Raw genomic sequence first — 20,506 nt, 5'->3', positions numbered from 1 at the left:
GAGAGAGAGAGAGAGAGAGAGAGAGAGAGAGAGAGAGAGAGAGAGAGAACTCGTCGGGTCCCTCGAGTCGTTCGGTCGGAATTAACGAGACGACGACAGCGAGCGAGCAAGCGAGAGAGAGAGAGAGAGAGAGAGAGAAAGAGAGAGAGGAGAAAGAGAAATGCTCATGAACATGAATGTTCATTTCGCGAAAATCGCTGTGAATTCGCAGTACGTTGTCTGTCGCTTGCTCGCGCTCGCTTGAGTTGTATAATAATCTAACTGACGAATGATTCTTCACTCTCCGTGTGAAGCCTTGTGCACACACTGAAGGGAAAATACTTGAAAACTTACTTGTAGGACACATAAAGTTTGTGTCCACAGAAGGAAACCTTGCTTTACAGAAATGAACTTTACACCCAGCAAGTGAATTTTCAAGCGTCCGTTTTCTCCGGTGCAGCAATAACGCACTATGAGAAAGAAACACTTGAAAATTTATTTACGGGATCAAACGTTTACTTCACAGAAATGAGCTCTGCATCCTGCAAGTAAGTTTTCAAGTGTAGTTTTGCAAGTTTTTCAAGTGTGTGTGCAGCAGTAACGCACTGAGAAAAAAATATTCGAAAATATTTGCGGGATAAAAAAGTTCACTTCGCAGAGAAGTTAACCTTATCTCACGGAGATATAAGCTTTGTTTTACAGAAATCAACTTTTACACTCCACGGATAAAAATGTATTTTTTTCTCAGCGCGATCGGCATGTCGCGTAATCCCAAGCGACGTCCCGGTCGCCCAGCGACCGGTATCTTTCCAGGGAACATCCGTCGCGGAACACAATCGATCGACTTCGCGGCGCGATTTTTCTTTTTTCCGTTTTCCAAAGAAGAGCAGCTCCTCGCTCTGGCGAGGCGGCACATTGCGACGCCTGAAATGCAATTTATTCTCGAGGTATTGAAACGCTCTTCCCACGACTGTATGTCGAGGCGAGTCGCGAGCCTTGGTGCGCGAATTCACGCTGATTGTCTCGAAGACCGAATTGTGCTACATCGATTCCTCTTTTTTTGTTCTGTTAATTTACCTTCCCCCCCTTTTTCAAAGACTTTCGAGAGTGTGTACCTTTCCTCCGTGTCGGCTGTCGGCGTCCATTCGTCCAGCACCGTTCTGTGTGTCGTACCGGTTAGTGATAGAGTTCACGTAGGTGTAATAAGGCGCATAGGGTAAAATTCTCGTAAATTGTACACGAAGCTTCCGGCGATCGCGCTCGATTGGTCGACGAGAGAAGGAAGAAAAAAAGAAAGGAAAGGGAGAGGACGAGTCGACGCGATCGCCGGATCGCACGAGCGTTCTAGCTTCATAATTTAGTCACGAGACAACACAAGGAGTCCACATATACACACACATACACACGGAGAAAGAGAGGGAGAGAATGAGAGGTACACTCGCCCCGCAACTTATACGATTACATACATACATACGCGTACAATTACACACGCATACACACACGGACAGCGGCAGTCAGCGCGTGGTGGAACACGATTGAACACGCGGTTAAAGGCGAAAGTGTAAATTTTGTATCTTCGAGATTGTGTATCGTTATTGTAATAATAGTATATATATATATATATATATATGCAAATGGAGAAGAGAAAAAATAAAAACTATATATATATATTTCGAGACGCGTGGCGGTCGACCGTCGCGCGCGTTAAGTGATTGTGCATAATTAGCAACTAATTGCGCATCTCGTAAACCCGCATATAGATAGTCAGCAGGATGTAATTGACGACTCATCGGCGAGCGAAAAGCCACGAGCATGTGTGTGAGAGAGAGAGAGAGAGAGAAAGTGAGAGAAAGAAAGAGAGAGAGAAAGGTCGTACGGGGTGAGAGCGCCGGGCGATCGTTAATACATTGTCATTGTCATTGTCGATCATTCGATTGATTGTCCATTGATTGATTGATTGCTACTCGTGAGAGACTCACTCGCTTGAGTTCCGACCACATTGTGATTTTCGATTTTACCTACACTCGCGTATGTTTTTTGCGACTAAATAGACGTACGTAGGTAATACGAGGGCCGAAGGAGAAGAAAAAGGGAAAAAGAAGAAAATGATGGTAAGGGATAGGGGAAGGAGGCGACGTACTTTTTGTCAAATGTTCGTGTGATTTCGTGGGAGGATATCGCGCGCGCGTACTTTCTCCTCTCGCCGCAAAGACGAAAAGAAGAAGGTTTGGTGGGCGAGAGACGACGATCCCGTTTTTGAGAGAGAGAGCGAAGGAAAGAGGAGGACGGTGGTGGCGGTGGCGATGATTTTCCAAAAGACTGAGGAAAGGAAGGGAAAGTGTCGACGGTACTTTCGTGCGAGCCCCTCGCGCGTCCAGGTGGAGAGGGTCGAGGAGGAGGAGGAGAGGAGGAGGAGAGGAAGGAGGAGGTATCTATTAATAGTATTACTAGGGAGTAGCGTGTAGCCTGTGTAAAAAAAACGAAAAAAAAAGCATTATGATTTTTAAAGGAGGCCGATCGCACCCGCACGAACGCGCGAGAGGGGTGCGGTTTTTATTCGTTTCTTCTTGTTTTCCTAGAGAAGGTATATGAGAGAGACGTTAAAGGGGATGCGACGAGGAAGCGAAAGAGACGAGGGGTTAGGGGACGGGGGAGGGTGAGAAGAAAAGCAGACGGAGCGATCCTGTCACGCGCGTGCGCGCGCGCGCGCACGCGACGGAGGGATGTCTATTGGATGTGTATAAAGCGACATTGTAAGATATCATTGTAAAAAGAGGTTTTAACTTAAAATAAATTAAATGATAAATCACGCATACACCGACCAATCTTTAATCGAATATTATGACTATAGATGTGTATATGTACAATGTATAGCATTATGCTCTCTCTCTCTCTCTCTCTCTCTCTCTCTCTCTCTCTCTCTCATCTTTTTCTCTGCACCTGTTTTTCTTTTTCTGTCTATGTCTCTCTCTTTCTCTTTCTCTCTCATCTTTTTCTCTGCACCTGTCTTTCTTTTTCTGTCTATGTCTCTTTCTCTTTCTCTCTATCTTTCTCTTCTTCTCTTTCTCTTTTTTTCTCCCGCTGAATCTTTATTTCGCGCTCAAGATCACCCGCATTTTTCTCTATCCTGCCTCGATTTAACACCCAATTTACACTCGCGAAGCGATTTCGTTATTTTACCCCGCGAATCGCGCGATAACATCGTCGCGTTATCGTTGATATCGGACATAATATAATTTTCCTCGACGCGGCGAGATCAATGCGACGGCTCTCTGTCCTTTAATAAATCTCACGCGGCGTACAACCGGTATTACGGAATTATTAATGATTTTATTCTGCGTATCTCTCTCTCTCCCCCTTTCATTCCTCCCTCTCTCTCTCTCTCTCTCTCTTCGTCGTCGCGAGCGTGACGATGTCGTATCGTTATCGGGACGACGTCACACCACAACACGCCGCTCTACGAATTGAATTTCTTTTCGCTTCGTGGCCGTGCGCGCGGAAGAAAGAGGGAGATGGATAGATAGATAGGTGGAGAAAGAAAGAGAAAGAGAGAGAGCCGCGGACCCTTAATCAATCACGCGTGCCGATAATAATATCGTTATAGAATTATTAATGATTCCATCTCGCTCGCTCACTCGCCCGCCCGCATCGCGACGCCGTAATGTCATTATCGGCGATGTCGTGAGCAAAATTCTTTCCCGTTCCGAAACAATGCCGTCGTTGTGATAAATCGCGTGCAACGACAACGATATTACTCGTCCGCGCATACGCGCGCGCGCGGTCTCCAATCCGACTGCATGAGTCGTGCGTGTATGTGTGTGTGTGTGTGTGTGTGCTGTATGCGTGTATGCGCGTGTTTTATCGTCGCAATATAACGTTAACGCACAATGTGCGTAGATCGCACAGAGTTCTACCAACGTTGTTAGCGCGAGACTATGATACGAGAATTATACGTTATTAATCGCGACTAATCCGCGATTAATCACGAACTTGTCAGCGACCGTGCACGCGCGAGAGAGAGAAAGAGAGACAGACAGACTCCGCGGCAGCCCGTTTTCGTTCGCAAACGTCATCGCATTGATCGTTCCGCACGTTGTGTCCCGAGGACGATTTATTTTCACGGAGACGTGTTTTTTCTCCCTCTTTTCGTCGCACGACGGACGTATTTTCCGTGTGTCGGAATGCGCGTCGATTCGATCGAGTCAATAGCGGAGGGAGGAAACAAGTATAATCGTATCTCTTATCACTCGGCTGTCGGTCGGATCGACGCGTTCACCGCGCGCGCCACATCGATCCGAAAAAAATAAGAAAGAAAAATGAAAGAAAAGAGAGAAGTCAAGTGTTCGTTCAATTTCCGAAGTGCGCCGGCACGGATCTCTCCTCTCCCTTTAAAGGGAGACCGAGACCCGCTCGCCTCTCTCGCGTCATGAGACAAAGCGGGGGGAGGGGTCCAGATCGATGTCGATTAGTTCGCTCTCCCCCCTCCCCCCGTGCGCCCCGCTCCCTATTAATTAAAAGGCGTAACTTAATTGAGTCTTATCGGGCGGACGAGGTGTTTACATGTAAATCGAGGCAGCATCGCGAACGAGATAACGTCGCGCGAACGAGATCGCGACTAAATCCCTCCCCGTGATATTGCGATGAAATATCGGGAGCCGTGCGACAACTTCGATCAGCCGCGCCCGACGCGCTAACGACTACGGCGAGATAGAGCGGAGGAAAAAGAAAAAAAGGACGAAGCCGAAAACCTCGCGAGAGGATGAGGAAAAGAGAGAAAGAGAGAGAGAGAGACGGAAGAAGCGGAGGAGAACATCCAATAACCAGTCCTTGCGAGGATCCGCTTTTTCCATCCGATCCTTCTTGGCCGATCTCGAGCAATCGACAACTCGTGATGTCGAAGACCGCGGCGTTTCGTAACACACACATACACGCGCACGCACGCAATGTGCAGAACGATAAATTATCGCGCACGACGACGGCGGCGACGAAGGTGTTGGCTCTCCTCTCGACGGTTTTCTCCGATTTTTATTCTTTCTCTCCCATGGAAGGAACGTCAACGATACATTCGAAGAGCAGAGGACGCGCGTACGTGAGTGTAGCACGTGTGAGAGCAGGCGGGAGATAAGGTAAAAGTGCCGATACACCCGAAGTTAATCCTGGACATTTTTGCACTGGGGATGTTTGTGATATTTACAACTATAATCTGAGAAATAATTATTATAAATTGTGATCAAAGAAACCATTTTTTTATGCTATAATATCATAATATGTGGTAAGTAATTTTATATGCATATTACCACTTTGGAGTTAGAATAACCAGAAAGTTGAGTAGTGTGTTGAGATCGAAAGTAATTATAATTTCAGTTTAATCGATCACTTCTTTTCTCTCATCTGACATCTGAAATTACTGACTGCACAGTTCAACATGTTCTACGTCTAAAGTTTAAATATTTGTATTTAAAGATCAAAATAACAAGAATGCCTAGGATTAGGTATACATTCGGGAATTGGTACTTTTGTCTTTGACATATCCCCGGCGTTTCGCGGCGATTTTGTACGGTACGCGGCTCTCGAAATGTATATCGAAGTGATTTTCGCACGTACATATACACACACGACTACACGTAGACACTGCGATCGTGAAGGGTCGGCGAGAGGTGTGTCGGTAACTGTTATTTTATCTACGAGAGAGAGAAAGAGAGAGATGTCGAGAGGTAGCGCGGAACGAGGGATTCCGAAGTGCAGGACGGTTATCCCGTGCAACCAGCTATAAATTGTACCGTAACCGTTATCTACTGTGTATTTGAAAATTTATAAATGTGTGATACCTACTTAACTACACGACTCGTCTTCATTCGACCTCTCTGAATCGCCCTTTTTCCCTACCCTGTACCTTATCTCGTCCCGAGAACCATTGGGGTTTCACGATACCTCAAGTGTGACTTTTAACTCCCGAAGTCGATAGATCGCATGAACGCGCATTCGAGAAGCTCGCCTGTCGCAAAGAGGACAAAGAGGAGGTAGTAGAAAACGAGTGGAAGAATTTGTAAGTGGGAGCGACCGTACTCAGTGAAAAAGAAAACATAGTGATGGCAGCAGTACAGGTGACAACGAATTTTGTACGTAGAATAAATGTATAGGGGAGAATGGGGCTATTTGGTTATTGAGGTAAATTAGTAAAATTGATTATTTCTACAGTTTTTTAACAGATTTCAGAATCAAACAAATAGAGATCTCAAAGCCACCTTTGTCATCTCGACAAACATACATTGCCCGAGATACAAATCACGTTTGTTCTTGTCTATTTAGGTTAAGTTCATTACGTCTCTGTTACAGAAATATTATTCATAGCAGCAAATCGAAAGTAACAAGTCATTTGTTGTTCTTAACGCATTTGCTGCCGACAACCTATTTGTCGCGGTATATATTAGTGTTTTGTTAAATTAACAAAAGTTTTTCTCTCAGTGATGTAAAAGCGAAAACCTTTATCGACATATTGTCAAGAGCGAGTTTGTTAGCTTCTCACGTTGCAAAGAGGATAAGAAGAAAAAATGAAGGAGCACAAGATCAGAAAATACGCGGGGTGAAGAGATGCGACAAGGAGCAGTCGCCGAGCAGCTTATAGCACGACTCTTGGATAAATCTCGTGGCGTCCCGCTGGTCCCGCTCTTCTTCTCTTTCTCTCTTTTTTCTCTCTCTCTCTCCCTCTCTCTGTCTTTCTCGAGACTGAGACTCCCAAGAGTCACAAGATCGCGCGTTCGTTCTATGAATTAGAAAATCGATAGGAGAGAGGCAAGATCGTGGTGCGCGTCGTAGAGCGGAGTCGGATCTCCAAATCCCCGCTTACGCGCGTCCGCGCAAGTCGGTCCTACTCGTTTCACGGCGAATTAGGTCCGGATGGGCCCTCCACGAGGGTTTAGTGGAAGGGACCCGAGTGGAGTCGAGATATCCGAGAAAGAGTCGAGCCAGCTGCTCGCGCTCCGTACGTGTACCTCCGAATACCTATACGTGATCGTCGGCGAATCGCCGCTCGACGTTGACCTTCTGCCACGGGATGACTGCGAGGTAAGGGGAGGAGGAGATGGTGGAGGAGGAGCAGAAGAGGAGATGTGTGCGCCAAGGAACGGCCCTAGATAGCCCCCGAGACCGGAGAGGAGAATATATACTTCCTATAAAAGTGACCGGGATTTCGCGTAATCCCGTTTTCTGGGGTGGAGTCGGATAAAAGAGAGATGGGGTGGTACCTATGTATACCCTGCTACGGTGTGCTCCGGCACACCGAGGCTCTCCTCTTATGATCATCGTCCCGTCTTTTTCTCGAGCGAGTCGCGCGATCCGCAATGGTCTCGACTTCGCTTTTTACCTTCTTTTTTGCGGTTTACCACGCGGATTTTGGTAACAAGGGTGTTTCTCTTTCTCCCATATAAGGGTACGTTAAACTCGTAGGTACAGAGGATTACATATATGCCTAGCCATTCCCTAGCCATGTGTGTGTGCGTTGTCCTAATCGAGTTACTAAAAATTTTCGACCTAACGCATTTGTTTTTAGATAGACAAGGGTCGTGATTGTTGATTATACGAAGAATTTGCAGTGATGTCAAGCAGTGATAGTTGGACAGCTTGATATTTTGTTTACATTTATAATTGCGATTAGGTCGATGAATAGATATTTTGCGCGCCATCACGCAGCACGCACGCTAAGTGATATCGACGACTCGATTCGAAATTTTAATTCCACATTGGCTCTACAAGTCTCGTCGGACTTGAAGAGCCATTGAAGAATGCGAAGATATTATAATACAAACTATTTGCCTTACCTTGATTATGTCATAGTTACATATTTTTGAATTACCTAATAATCGATTATCTCAATAAATTCTACCTGCATTTATCATTATTTTATCATATATTTCATTATTATCTTGTCTCTTTACTCTTTATTCTTAATGAACAACGTAATGTAACAATTGTGTAATTTGCAGACAGAATACGTGCGATAAGCGGAAATATTAAATAATCCAATAAAGATTGACTTTTCTTGACTCACGTGATTTTCTAATACATAGACTCGTGTTCAGTCTGTGAGATCGACTCTTCATTAATAAAGATGGAATAATGAAAATTAATGGAGATGAAACATATAAAGTTTGTTTCTTACATAAACTCTGATTTCTAGTTAAAGTGCTCGCGTACAATAATATTTATAGCTTCAAAAAAGTATTGGTTTTGTGCGGTCTGGAAGGCCGGTACGTGAGTTAAGGAAGATTAATGAGAAGACATAATTAGTGGGTATTAAATGAATACAACATATTTTACTTTCTTACAATTTCTTTTTGTTTTCGTTGGATGTTTTAATGAGGTATATAGCTCTCAAAAGAGCTGATAAGGAAAATGTAAGGACAAAGTTCTTACATCCTCCAGAGTTGTGAAACCAATAATGTTGAACACTAATCAAATTTTAACACGTTGTCTGATCGCGCTGATTGTACAAAAGCTTGGCGGATGATTGAATTAACCGAAATTGGCCGTAAGTGTAATTCGAGACGTATTTTTGACCTCGTCTCATCAGCTTTGTATTGGCCGTACAACTGATTCTTCAAATTAATTGTATAAAATTGATTGTATCAAATTTTATTCAAACTATTAATCATATAATTAAGTGTATCTCACACGTAACTCAATGAGATACAATAGAATCGTAATATTGCACGGAAAAAAAAGATTTGCTAATATATGGACAACTAAAAATATTAACTGCAGGAGAAAATTGTCTTGCTTTCATAGCAAAGTTATTTAGTTGTGATAGCTAAAAGATTTAATAATATATATTAGCAAATCTTTCAGCTATCACAACTAAATAACTTTGCTATGAAAGCAAGAAAATTTGCTCCTGCAGTTAGTAATTTTAGTTGTCCATATATTAGCAAATTTTTTTTTCCGTGTGGTCACCGGTAATCGCATGACAATATTAAATTCGATAAGATAATCCTGTAAACGAAATTAAAAAAGAGACGTCGGCGCACATCAACAACAAGATTTGCCGCCTAAGCAGCATTATCAGATGTACAAATCAATATTTATGAGATTCACAGAGGCCGATATTCATAGATCTCAATTATATTCACCAAATTATTATTAATAACTCAATTATACTAATAACGTATTTATTTAAATCCAAATTCTATTATTTAAACATAGAATAAACAATTGCTTTCTTAACAAGTTAAGAGAGAGAGAGAGAGAGAAAGAGAGAGGTATTAAGGCTAAATAATATATTTAAATATAACTACCAAATAATGCTAAAAAAATAACGTTCTCTTCTCTCTTTTGTAACTCTCTACTAATATTAAAGGGACATGTTTAATCCAATAAATCAATAATTCAATAATAAGAGATTATGAATGTCGGCCTCAATTTCGACTCGGGATATTTCCTCGTACGCGGCAATTTCGCCGGAGGTCCATTCAAATCGAAAACCTTCTGTGCAATAAATGATTTCATGCACCTGGACAGATACACGATGGCGTCCTGGCATCCTGCGTGTCCTGGCTTCCCGGTCCAGCATCCTGTTCCAGGCTGCTCCGTTCTGGCACTTTGGACACTCACTCTTGTAATCACTGGCACTGACACTCGCGACACGATTCGATCAAAAGGTGTTAATTGCCGATGAGAGTCCAACCGAATATTGCAAGAGTCGACGTCGAGAATTGTGACTCAAGTAACGATACACGTGCTCCGCGTCGTAACGCGTGTTTTGTTCGCTGTCCCGGCACGTAATGTACACTCGAAATGAGTCCGACCTCGTTGAACGTTCGAAACGACGTTTTGCTTTTTTGATTGTTGTTATCGTTCGGCTGGTCGACGCTTGATGACGTAGTCGCCCATTGTTTCGGTGTTTTCGCGCGTCGCGTGCTTCTCTGCGACTGTGAATCTCCGATTATTTGCCCCAAATCTGTAATTATTCCATATAAGAAGGGACATCAGTGTCAAGCGTGCTGAGTAACGGTCCACGAGCTTGTGGATCATTAATTAATCTTTCGATTGAAGATCCCGAATAATTGACGAGTATCAACGATTTTTCCGCTTCTGTTTACTCTTGTTATCGTATGTAATATTAATTTAGATGTTTATCGGAGAAAATGGCAATGAGTAATTACGCTACACTAAGAGAGAAAATATCTGAGTAAATATTTTATTATTTGATGGGTATTGATGATGATATATTTACTTATACTGATGTGTAAAATATTTTTCGATCAAGAAAAATATCACAAAGCTTCGAACAAGAAAAAGATTGAAGTGACGGTTGTTGGGTATTCATTTACATAAAATTATCACTATTATTATATTAAAATATTAATATTATTATTATATTAAAATAAAAATAAAAATTATAAAAGATAAGAAAATTATGTAAAAATTGATTGACTAAAATAATCAACAAACTAATATAAAGTCACGAATAACTTAATTGATCGATGAAATTAATAATTAATCAAACTTTGATTGATTAATAATTAATTTCATCAATCCACATTAAATTACTTTTGACTACGTATATGATGATTGATTTTAGCGGTCATTTGAGAGTGGAAGAAAATTTTCATCGATTAATGCCCGACAGCACGCACTTTTCCAACCCTCCGCGAGAACGCCGACGTTCGTCCGTCGGATATTCGCGCCACGTTTCTCCCGATTTCCACGTCACTTTGTTGAGCGACGCGCCGAACGTAATCCGTCGATGTTTCCTCGAGACGAGGAATTCGGGATAAGCGTCTGTCGGACGAAATGGATCGGTGCCGCGTGAAGGACGCTCGATCGGTGAATGCGAGTCACTTCGCCGGCACGACCACGGAGCCGGTAATCCCGTCTGTATATCCCGCCGCCAAGGGTCAAGCGAGGCCGGGGTCAGTCTCACGTCGAGTGTGAAACTTCGATTTCGAACGCGCGGCCTGGAATAAATAATCAATCGTGGGATTTGTTGCGCGCCGAGCGTCACGATCGAGGGTCGTCGTGCCGTCATCATCCGGCGAGTCTACTGCGAGCAAGGAATGCACGCAACAAAGTATCGTACGAGGACGATTAAAAATGCAACGGGAAGTCTAGTACTATGCAATGACATTGACAGAAATATTTAAAACAAAATTTGATGTCTCTAAAATAAATGCGTCAAGTTGGCCGTCATTTTTTATACATTTAACCTTATTTGTCTCGAAAACCTGACATGATAAGCAAATTGTAAGGGTAAATTCAGATCTAAGTCTATTCGTACTCTGCTGAGAACAAACATGAAACAGAATTTATATGGAAAAAACTATAATATTCTCTTCCTATAGAAACATAGCAGATTTCGCTAAAAATATAGCAAGTGTTTTAATAGAATACAGTTCCTGAAATATATAAACAGCACATATGAAATGAAAAGATAGCAAAACACTGAGGAATGTCGGTCTATTCTACAAAATCCTATAGTAATTTTGCCCATAAAATTCTACCCATGTAGAAACACAGTAAAATTGAAAAGACCTAACATACACGGAAAAAAAAGATTTGGTTGAATTAACCAAATATCTGGTCGAATATGAATGACCCAGAAATTCCGAATGAAATAACCCGAATTCTGTTTAAGTTAACAAGATTTTTGGTACATCAACCAAACATGTCTGGTTGTTTAACCAGACACATCTAATTAATCAACCATACATGTTTGATTAGTCTACCAAAAATCTTGTTAACTTAAACAAAATTCGGGTTACTTCGGAATTCCTGAATCATTCATATTCGATTAGATATTTGGTTAATTCAACCAAATCTCTTTTTCCGTGTAAAAAAGAAGAAAAACTATAATATTTTCTCTATGTGTAATTTCACAATAAACAAATAATTCTATCTGCGGTGGAAGAAACGAAGAGAGCAACAAAATTGAGAGCATTCGGACAATTGATTCGCCATGTACAAGCCTGAGTTCGTTTAACTCGATTTGAGTTGTGTCGCGACTGTGATCGCTATATTTTTTTTTTATAGCGGACGATAATACTTCGCGTATGGGGACAGCGGAAAAGGGAGCTCTTGCGAGATACGGGATTTTATTGACGCTGATACGGGCGTGGAGATTCGATGCGGACGCCGATAGGCGCGTAACGCGCGGAAAAATCGCGTGCACGCAACGATTGCGCGGAGCTGTCAGCCGCGCGGACGATTCGCCCGGCTGGTGCGATTGAACCCCCGGCCGACCCGCAGGAATGACTGGTTGACTGACTGACTGCACAGCAGCCTAGATTCCCGCCGACGCGTCGTTTTCCATCAGAGCCGCGATTATTAGTAGGCGCACGCGACTTTATTCGCGGCGTCACGCACGACGCGCCGTCGATCCCGCTTCTTCGTCGGGAATGACGCGCAAGTACCAAGATGAGAAGACTGGACGACTCGAACGAGGGGAAACAATTCGCTCAGATTTCCACGGGACATTTCCACGAAATGCATCTCGCAGTCGCTCTTTCCCCCTTCCTTCTAATCGAGAGCTTTTACTAAAAATTGTCGACCTAACGCACTCGTTTCTAGATAGTCGCGACTGTTGATTATTTATGAAGAAACTGCAACGATGTCGAGTAGCTTGTGACACTTGGACAACTTAATATTTTGTTTGTGTTTATAATTGTGGTCATCCGTTCATGTGTTACGCATAAACATGACATTATTAGCCACGGCACAGCAAATCTATGTGCCTAAAATCACTACCAGCCAGTAATGCAATCCTCACTTCTCCTAGTGACTAAAAAGAATAAGTTAGCTGATGGTCAAACAAACGAAATTACATTTGTGAGAGTGCAAGTATTATTTTGTGAGAACATATCATTTCGTTTCAATATTATTACTTGCAAGGAATTTTAGCGCGAATTTTCAGCGTGTAAATCAAGATAACCGCGTCGAGCAGAAACGGGAGCTTTAGAATAAATTCTTCTTAAATTTCTGCGTCACATCCTGTACTGCCCCTGCACTCCTGTCATAATCGCGATTACCAGAGCATGCACATCAGCATGCAGTGGCTCTTAATTGCGACAACAACGAAACGCTGTAACTTCACTCAAGACAAGAAGTGGGCAAACTGTTTCGCGGTCGAGCATACACGAGTCGCGTTACGACCAGAAATAACGACAAACCCAACGACAACGGTAACGGTATCGCCCGCAGCTGGAAAAAGATCTCGTCCAAGTATCTACACCGCGCGGACTACATGTAATAAAGTGGCGTAATAAATAATCATCATCGAGCGGCCCTTTCTATCGCGGGACACGATAGCTGGACTCTCTCTCCCTTCCCTCTCTCTCTCTCTCCCTCTCGCCGAGTAACATAGTAACGCGCGAATACACACCAATTCGTCGCTGATTATCGGACAACGGTATATCCGTGCCGAACTATATAATTGCCGAGGCCCGACGGCGGTTCCGTCCGGGAGAGGCGGGAGGGCCCGCGTAATATAATCTACCGCGAGATCGGCGAGCATCGCCCGGTAGGTAGGCTGGTTGCTCGCTTGGTTGCTCGGCTGCTTCGTACCGAATAAGACAGAGCGCGGTTTGTTATATTCCTTGAGGAGAATAAGTGTCTATGAGAGAAGTGTAGGAGCGACTCTCGGGGGAGAGGAGAGGGAGAGGCGCAGGGGAGATGGAGCAAGAGGAAGAAGAGGAGGAGGAAGAGGAGGAGGTGGATCAGCAGCGTTATTAATGGGCACGATTACTTGGCGAAACTCGCGCCTTTGTGCGCCCAGCCTCTTCTAACCCCTACCCGCTTCCTCTCTCCTCCACCGCCGCCGCCGCCGCCGCCGCCGCCGCCACCGCCGCCGCCACCCCCGTCTCTCCTGCTCCACCACCTCCTGCTCATCCTCCTCCGCCGCCTCCCCGGGATCCATAATACCCACACGCGCATTCTCCTTTTACACCTGTGCACGGCTGTCTAAGTTATGCATGGGATCCTCCCACAGAAACAATGCACCCGCTCCGCTGTCTTTTCTTCCTCCACGAGTCGCTCTCGTTCTCTCTCTCTCTCTCTCTCTCCCTCTCTCGCTCTCTGCATCTATCTGTCTCTCTGTCCCTCATCCTACCCGCTCGCTGGCTCCCGCTCTTTTTTTTTCACCCGTTCCTTCGTGTCTTTTTCTTTCTTTTTTTGCTCAATAGCTCCATCCCGCCCCGGTCTCGGTGCCGCGTCCGGTACTTGTCTCGCCGAATAGTCATTACCCGAAACGATTTCGCCAGCGGAGAGTGAGTGAGTGAGTGAGTGAGTGAGTGAGTGAGTGAGTAAGTGAGTGAGTGAGTGCGTGCGTGCATGCGTGCGTGCAGCGGCAGTGCGGGACTGCGTGCGCGATGGTGTACGCCGATACGATCTACAATTACGATCCGGGACTGATAGGTTGCGTTCCGTTTTCATTGAATGTACACACGACAAAGCGGCCCGTGGCCGTTGTTCACGAGGTGGAGAGCCGCGTCGTGGAGACGAAATCCTCGACGCGACCGCTGCGAGAACGCGCTCGCGAAACTTCGGAAGAGATACTTCGCGCGCGTTGCACCACGTGGTGGTAACAATCCTCGCGAGGGAGAGACCTATGTACACTCGCCCGGGGTGAAGGGAGCGCGGCTCACTCGGCGTTTCCAGCGATGAGGCGACTTTATCGTTTAATTATCTATAAACGCGCGTAATTACACATCTCGCGCCGGTGAACGGTATTGAGCTGCGAGCGGCAGAAATTCGGCACACCGATTTAATTGCGGGCTTGATCGTATGAACGCGCTCGCTCGAATATCCTGCGAAACTCGGCGCAAAGCACGCTATACCTGCGCGAGGAGCCATCGACGCCCGGAGGACGCCCTCGACGCCCGATTTCTGACCAGAGTCGATTGCCGCTCTCGATCGACTTCTCACCCCCGGCACCTCCTCCATCTCCGTACACGCGTCAGCGCTCTCTCTCTCTCTCTCTCTCTCCTTCTCCTCTCCTCTTTTTCTATCTCTTTCCCTTTTCCTCTCTCCCTTTGCTCTATCTCTATCTCGCCTCTCCTGGGCGTGTACTCCGGTGTTTTTCGATGGATCGTGAAGCAGACTCGTTGCCCGATGCGCGTCGATACACATCCGGCTGGATTAATCGCATCAACGGCTGACCGCTCAGGACCCACCTAATCTAATTGGGAGCCCGAACTCTATAAACCGCTAGCGTTAGTGTCGAAAAAAATACAATTTCGCCGGTCGATCGTCTTCTTCTTCCTCGAGGCAGGTACCAAGGGTCGTCGAACCATTGCCTTCGAGAGAACAATACAACATTTTAATATAATCTATATATATATATGAAATAGGATGTCTGTCTCTATGTTCCTGATTAACTCCTGAATTCCAATCTGGATCAAATGTTGCATAGTTGCAACATAAGACCTTATGGAAAATATAGACTACCATGGAACCTCGATACCCCCTGATTTTCTCCCTTGACGCTTAGTGAGTTAATTTAAATTTAAATATTCTAGATATATAAGAAAAAACTATCTGAGCAATGTCGGAGTTTAAATTCATTTGAAATAAAGGATCCAGAGAAATGAACAACCATTCAAAATGACGCGAACGGTTCTCAATATAAAAAATATAATTGTTTTAAAACACGTGCATGATATTGCATGAAAAATTCTGTTGTTCCAAGAAAAATGTCTCCTGGTACGAATTGCTTTACATTACACGAGTCTGAACGTTGGATCTCTCTCGCGAGGTACTCGCATCTTCGCAGATGATTCTCCCCATTGTCCAGGATTAAGAGGCAATAACCGGCGAGAGAAGAATGCGATTCTCATTTAGTAATATTGCCTCCCTCGCGTGGTCCTGTCTACGTATCCGATTGGATTAATCGCCTCAATGACGGGATCGAGTCATCGAGCTAATCTAATTCCATCGGCCGGCAGGATCGAGGGATCTCCTCGGCAGCGGGCATGGCCGACGCAGGAGAGATGAAAGAGGAAGAAAAAGTCCACGGGAGGCGGAGGCGGGTCTCCGCGGGGGGGCAGCCGGAGTGTTAAAATGTTAATTTGCGGGACACCGCGGAAAGAGACACTCTTCGCTCGACGGTGGCCGTCGTCGAGGTCAAGCCTGATTCGCTCTCTCACTCTCCGAGTCAAAATTCTGATTTTACTTTCAAAATAGACGAGAAGAAATGTTTCATCAGATGAGTCAATTTCTGGTGAGTAAGATATTAACGATTCAGGAATTACAGTCGGAATTTCAGTATAAATTAATAGAACTTAAACTCTTAACATAAAACGGTCAAGTTAAACAGAATTCTGCTAATTTTAATTGGAATTTCCGAATCTCGTCAGAAATTGGTTCATCCCACTAAACTTTACTACCGTATCCCAGAGCCATCCTATATTAGGTTAAGTATAACAATATAGAACGATCTATATATTAGTCTTTGTTTGACAGTGCGTCAAAGTAAACGCCTCGAGTGTCTCTATACGTTCATCGTTTTTCGAGTAAAATGGTAGATTCAGGTTTCATCGATGGATATAAATTGGTGCTAAAGATCCTTCAGATTGCGGCGAACTCATGCCAAAAGGTGCGAGAAACAATGAAACCGTTCAGTCTGATGATGCGATCAAACGCAAGACTCATCGCTCGCAGAGTTCGCTTTGGCGCACTGTCAAACAACGACTAATCCACAGACCGCTCCATACTGTCATACTTAGTCTAATAAAGAAATGACTCTGAAACAAAGATTTGGCCGAGTTCGCACTAACTCTATATTAGGCCACGTGTCACTCTTTGAACGACCCATGTATAGATATCAGAAAGTTCAAGTCGAAAGTAGGGCTAAAATTTCGACTCGGGAGGACGCTTCTCGACAGTTGAAATGAGTCGGATCTATCATGCTGTCGTCACAAAGTGGCGGCTCGTGGAATGCGCGAAAGATCGCGAGACATCGTCGTCGCGAGAAAACGTCGGTCGCGATTCGACAATTAACATAATTGAATCCCCAATTAGCAGTGCCGGTGCGACTATGATTACGGGGGCGATATCGCGCGATATCGTAATGAGCATCGCCGCGCCTCTCGTCCCGAGTCGGACCGAGGGACCGAGGTAATAACGATCTGCTCGCGCGGCCGGTAACAATCGCGATCGCGGGGGTTATTTCATTTTGGCAGTCGTCCGCGGCCCGCATCCAGTGCAGAGGCTTGGCAGCTTGAAATGTTCGGCAGATCGAATGAGGTAGACGCGCGTGTTAATCATCGCGGTGCTCTACGGGGAAGGAGAGAGAGAAAGAGAGAGGGAGAGACAACCAGGAGAGCCGACGACCACGAGGAGGAGAAGAGAAGATAAGAGGAAGGGGGCCTTCTCGAAAGCCCGTCGATGACCAGTCATTGTTGCCTCATAAAGCCAGTGAATGCCCTCCCCGTGATTCCACCTCGGACGGCTGCCCTCCTCCCGTCCTTCTTCCCTTCTTCCTCATCCTCCTCCTTCCCCTGCCCGCCACTTCACCACCAATCCGAAAAAACGATCGGGCTAATCGTTCGACGATTGTAATAGGTTTTCTTCGCGGTCATTGTCCCGTCTTTGGGTCCACTCGTATACACACGACAGAGACGAGAGGCGGATGGAGAGGTGAACGCCTGCACGCCGGGGAATTAGTCAAACGTGATCATGGGACGATTTCTCGTGACGCCGGACCTGGGGATGTCCGAGTCCCGGTCGAGTTTACGCATGGTTTGATCCTTGAAATACTCCTCGATTTACGAGGTGACGTTCAACGAGCTTTTGTTCGCGTAAGAAGATCCCCGCACGGATCTTGGCAAAAATTGATCACTTTTTTCCCCAGGTAGGTGATGTTCGATCGAAAGAGCCTGTGATCTTTATTAACTGTAATCTCTGTTATCTAACTGTAATCACTGTTTTAGCGCGGCACTCGGATTTGAGATTGAAGCCGAGATCGTCGCGTGTCTCCGCGCCGGTTTGAGATTCGTCACGCGACGGGAGCTTCCGGCGAGCGCTGGAGTAACGGAACGTCGACGGATCGCAACGTCCGGATTAGAGCGGCCCGCTCCGGGAGCGGTTTTCACGTAACAGGATCAGGCGAATCGCGGGGAACCGAGTCGAGAAGGTGAGGTTTAAGCGGCGGAGACGCGACGGGACGGTGAAATTATATAGGTGGCGCTGATCCGACGGGTAAACAGGAAGGTCGCCCTCCTGCGCGCACCGAGTCAATTCATGCAGGAAATCGGTTTCTCGGCCGCAACTCCCATTTACCCGCTGCACCACCCTGCCCTCCCCTGCGCACCCTCTTTCGTTTATTTTCCGTGCTCGTGTCATCCGGCAGAAGTGGTTTCACGGTCGCCATTGTGCCGGAGTCCTCCCCGGCTCCGGGGGAGACTTAAATGCGCGCGGTCGGATTACCCATCGGGTCCGCAGAAGGTAACAGTCTCGGAATTGGGTCCGCTGCGGCGGGTCCCCCTCGGGAATCTCGTTTGCAAATAAGATTCCTGGCGTCCCGAATGCGCCGGTGCATTTGAGCTACTGTACAACGAGTCTCGCGGACAACTCTCCCATGAAATTGAGACGGATGACCGACGGACGGAAGAAACACCGCGAGAGAGACGCGTCGAGTGGATGCTTCAGCCGCGACAAAACCATGTGGTCGCGCGACTGGTACCGGTTTGTTTTATTGGACAAATAGAGAGAGAAAGAGAGAGAGAATCTAATAATGATATATAGAATTATCAAAAATTCACTGAGATCTACATTCCCGATTCGAGATTGCGACCCTACTTTCAGCTTTACTATTCCATTCAACACCTATTTTAAATATTCACACACTGCTGTAAATAAACATTCATTACAAAATCGTACAACGAGGAAGAGGAAAAGTCCTTTCACATAACCGTCATATTTATATCACTTCCAGATTAAATCAGTTTCTCCTGGATTTCAATGGAGAAATAAGGCCAATAAGAGGCAAACGTTAGATATTCATGCAAATATATGATGGGGAGGATAATATTTAGTATTTGGTTCTTATTAGTCTTATTTCTATATTAAAATTTAGGTGTTACCTATAGAGCCTTAGATATAATGTATAATTTCTCCTGGTTTTGGCAAAATCGTCCCTGAAGAGATTACAGCGATTTTATATACAAGGTCGGACTTTAAAGATGTTCTAAAAGCAATCTCGTCTATCTAATGCTGGAATAGAGGCACACTCGATCGGACCGCTCTTCCCTTCCGATTCGCCCCCGCGACACTCAGAGGATCCAGGGGTGAGGAGACCCTGAGGAGACCGTTCAGCCGGTAGTGATGAGCGTGCGTCTTCAGTCAGTTTAGCATTGCGAAAAACGCGAAAGTCGCGAGACTCCGTTTAAGCGTAGCCGCTCGGCTCAAGCGGAGACGGTCGTAGGCGTCGGAAACGAATAGCGGCAATAGTACGAAGCGGCGGTCTACCCGCTAGTTAGACTCTCATAAAGTCACGACGTAAATTACCCGTCGGACGGACACTGCGAGGAGTGTTTGCGATGGTCCACCTCCCGTCAACGCCCTCGCATAAAAAGACGTCGAGCGAGACGCGCGGAGGGTGGGTCGCGGCGGAGGGAGCGAGAGAGAGAATCTCTTTACACCTCTCCTTCGGTTCGTCCTTAAGTACGGGAAGACGGTGGGCGTGCTTCCTCATCGGCCTCGGAGGCACCTCGCGCAAGGGGCACCTGCTCGGTAAATATCGCTTTATTGAGACGCCAGTACGAAAAACCTATTAACGTCAGCGCACGGATTGAGGGCGGCCCGCGATTGCAAAACGGAAGTGCGTTCCTCCGCGTTGCGTGCACGGCTACGCGACAGTCTCGCCTGTGCCTGCCGTGTTGTTTTTGTCGCGCCGTACCGTTCATGTGACGGGGTCGAATGAATAATATAACGCAAGAACATCGTTAGCGTGATGACACGCGGCCGAGTCGACATTTAAACCGCGCGAGTGCGCGTCGCCAGAGATCCTCGCAGCGGATACGTCAAGCTCACCGGCACGGGGAAAACACCCAGGGATGTCGTTTAGCTAAACATGGCTGCCGCAATAAAATATCGATGTTGCTTCTTACCTGCGCATACAAAAGGATTGGAGGGATTCTACACGGAGAAAACACTGAGGATACCACTTGCCTAAGTACTCTCTTAAAGTGAATCAATGAAACATCATTGAAAGCAGTAAATATACACTGAGTTGCAGCTATAAGTACATACTGAGAGAAAAGACTGGTAACTATAACAACCTGCATTTAGTTACAGAAATTTATTGTATCCTTAGTAACTAATACTAAATATGATAATAATTACCAAATATTTAATAGATCGGGAGTATGACGTAATTGCATTCACAGTAACATCAATTAAATAATTTAGTAATAGTTACTTAATGTTAAATATTTAATATAAAATATATTACAGTTATGAACAGATATTTGATAATTGTTATGAAATCGTTATATCCCATATAATAAAAAATTTAGTAGGTACGAGTTCTATTTTGTTA

At 45.3% G+C, this 20,506-nt stretch overlaps 1 protein-coding gene across 1 annotated transcript in view; it reads right to left on the bottom strand.

Annotated features, from left to right (window-relative positions):
- Nucleotides 1-9,277: 9,277 nt before the first annotated feature.
- Nucleotides 9,278-20,506, bottom strand: part of LOC116851123 — a 54,577-nt gene continuing 43,348 nt past the window's right edge. Inside the window, exon 2 of the mRNA XM_032830208.1 lies at nt 9,278-9,931. Coding sequence (XP_032686099.1) covers nt 9,636-9,931 — 296 coding nt within the window. The 3' untranslated portion in view covers nt 9,278-9,635. The remainder of the gene's footprint in view (nt 9,932-20,506) is intronic.

This window comes from Odontomachus brunneus, unplaced genomic scaffold, assembly GCF_010583005.1.
Source record: "Odontomachus brunneus isolate Ranch 3 - 2012 unplaced genomic scaffold, Obru_v1 Obru_scaffold_166, whole genome shotgun sequence".
NCBI classification, from domain to species: Eukaryota; Metazoa; Arthropoda; class Insecta; order Hymenoptera; family Formicidae; genus Odontomachus; species Odontomachus brunneus.
This window is presented reverse-complemented; position numbering and strand designations above follow the sequence as displayed.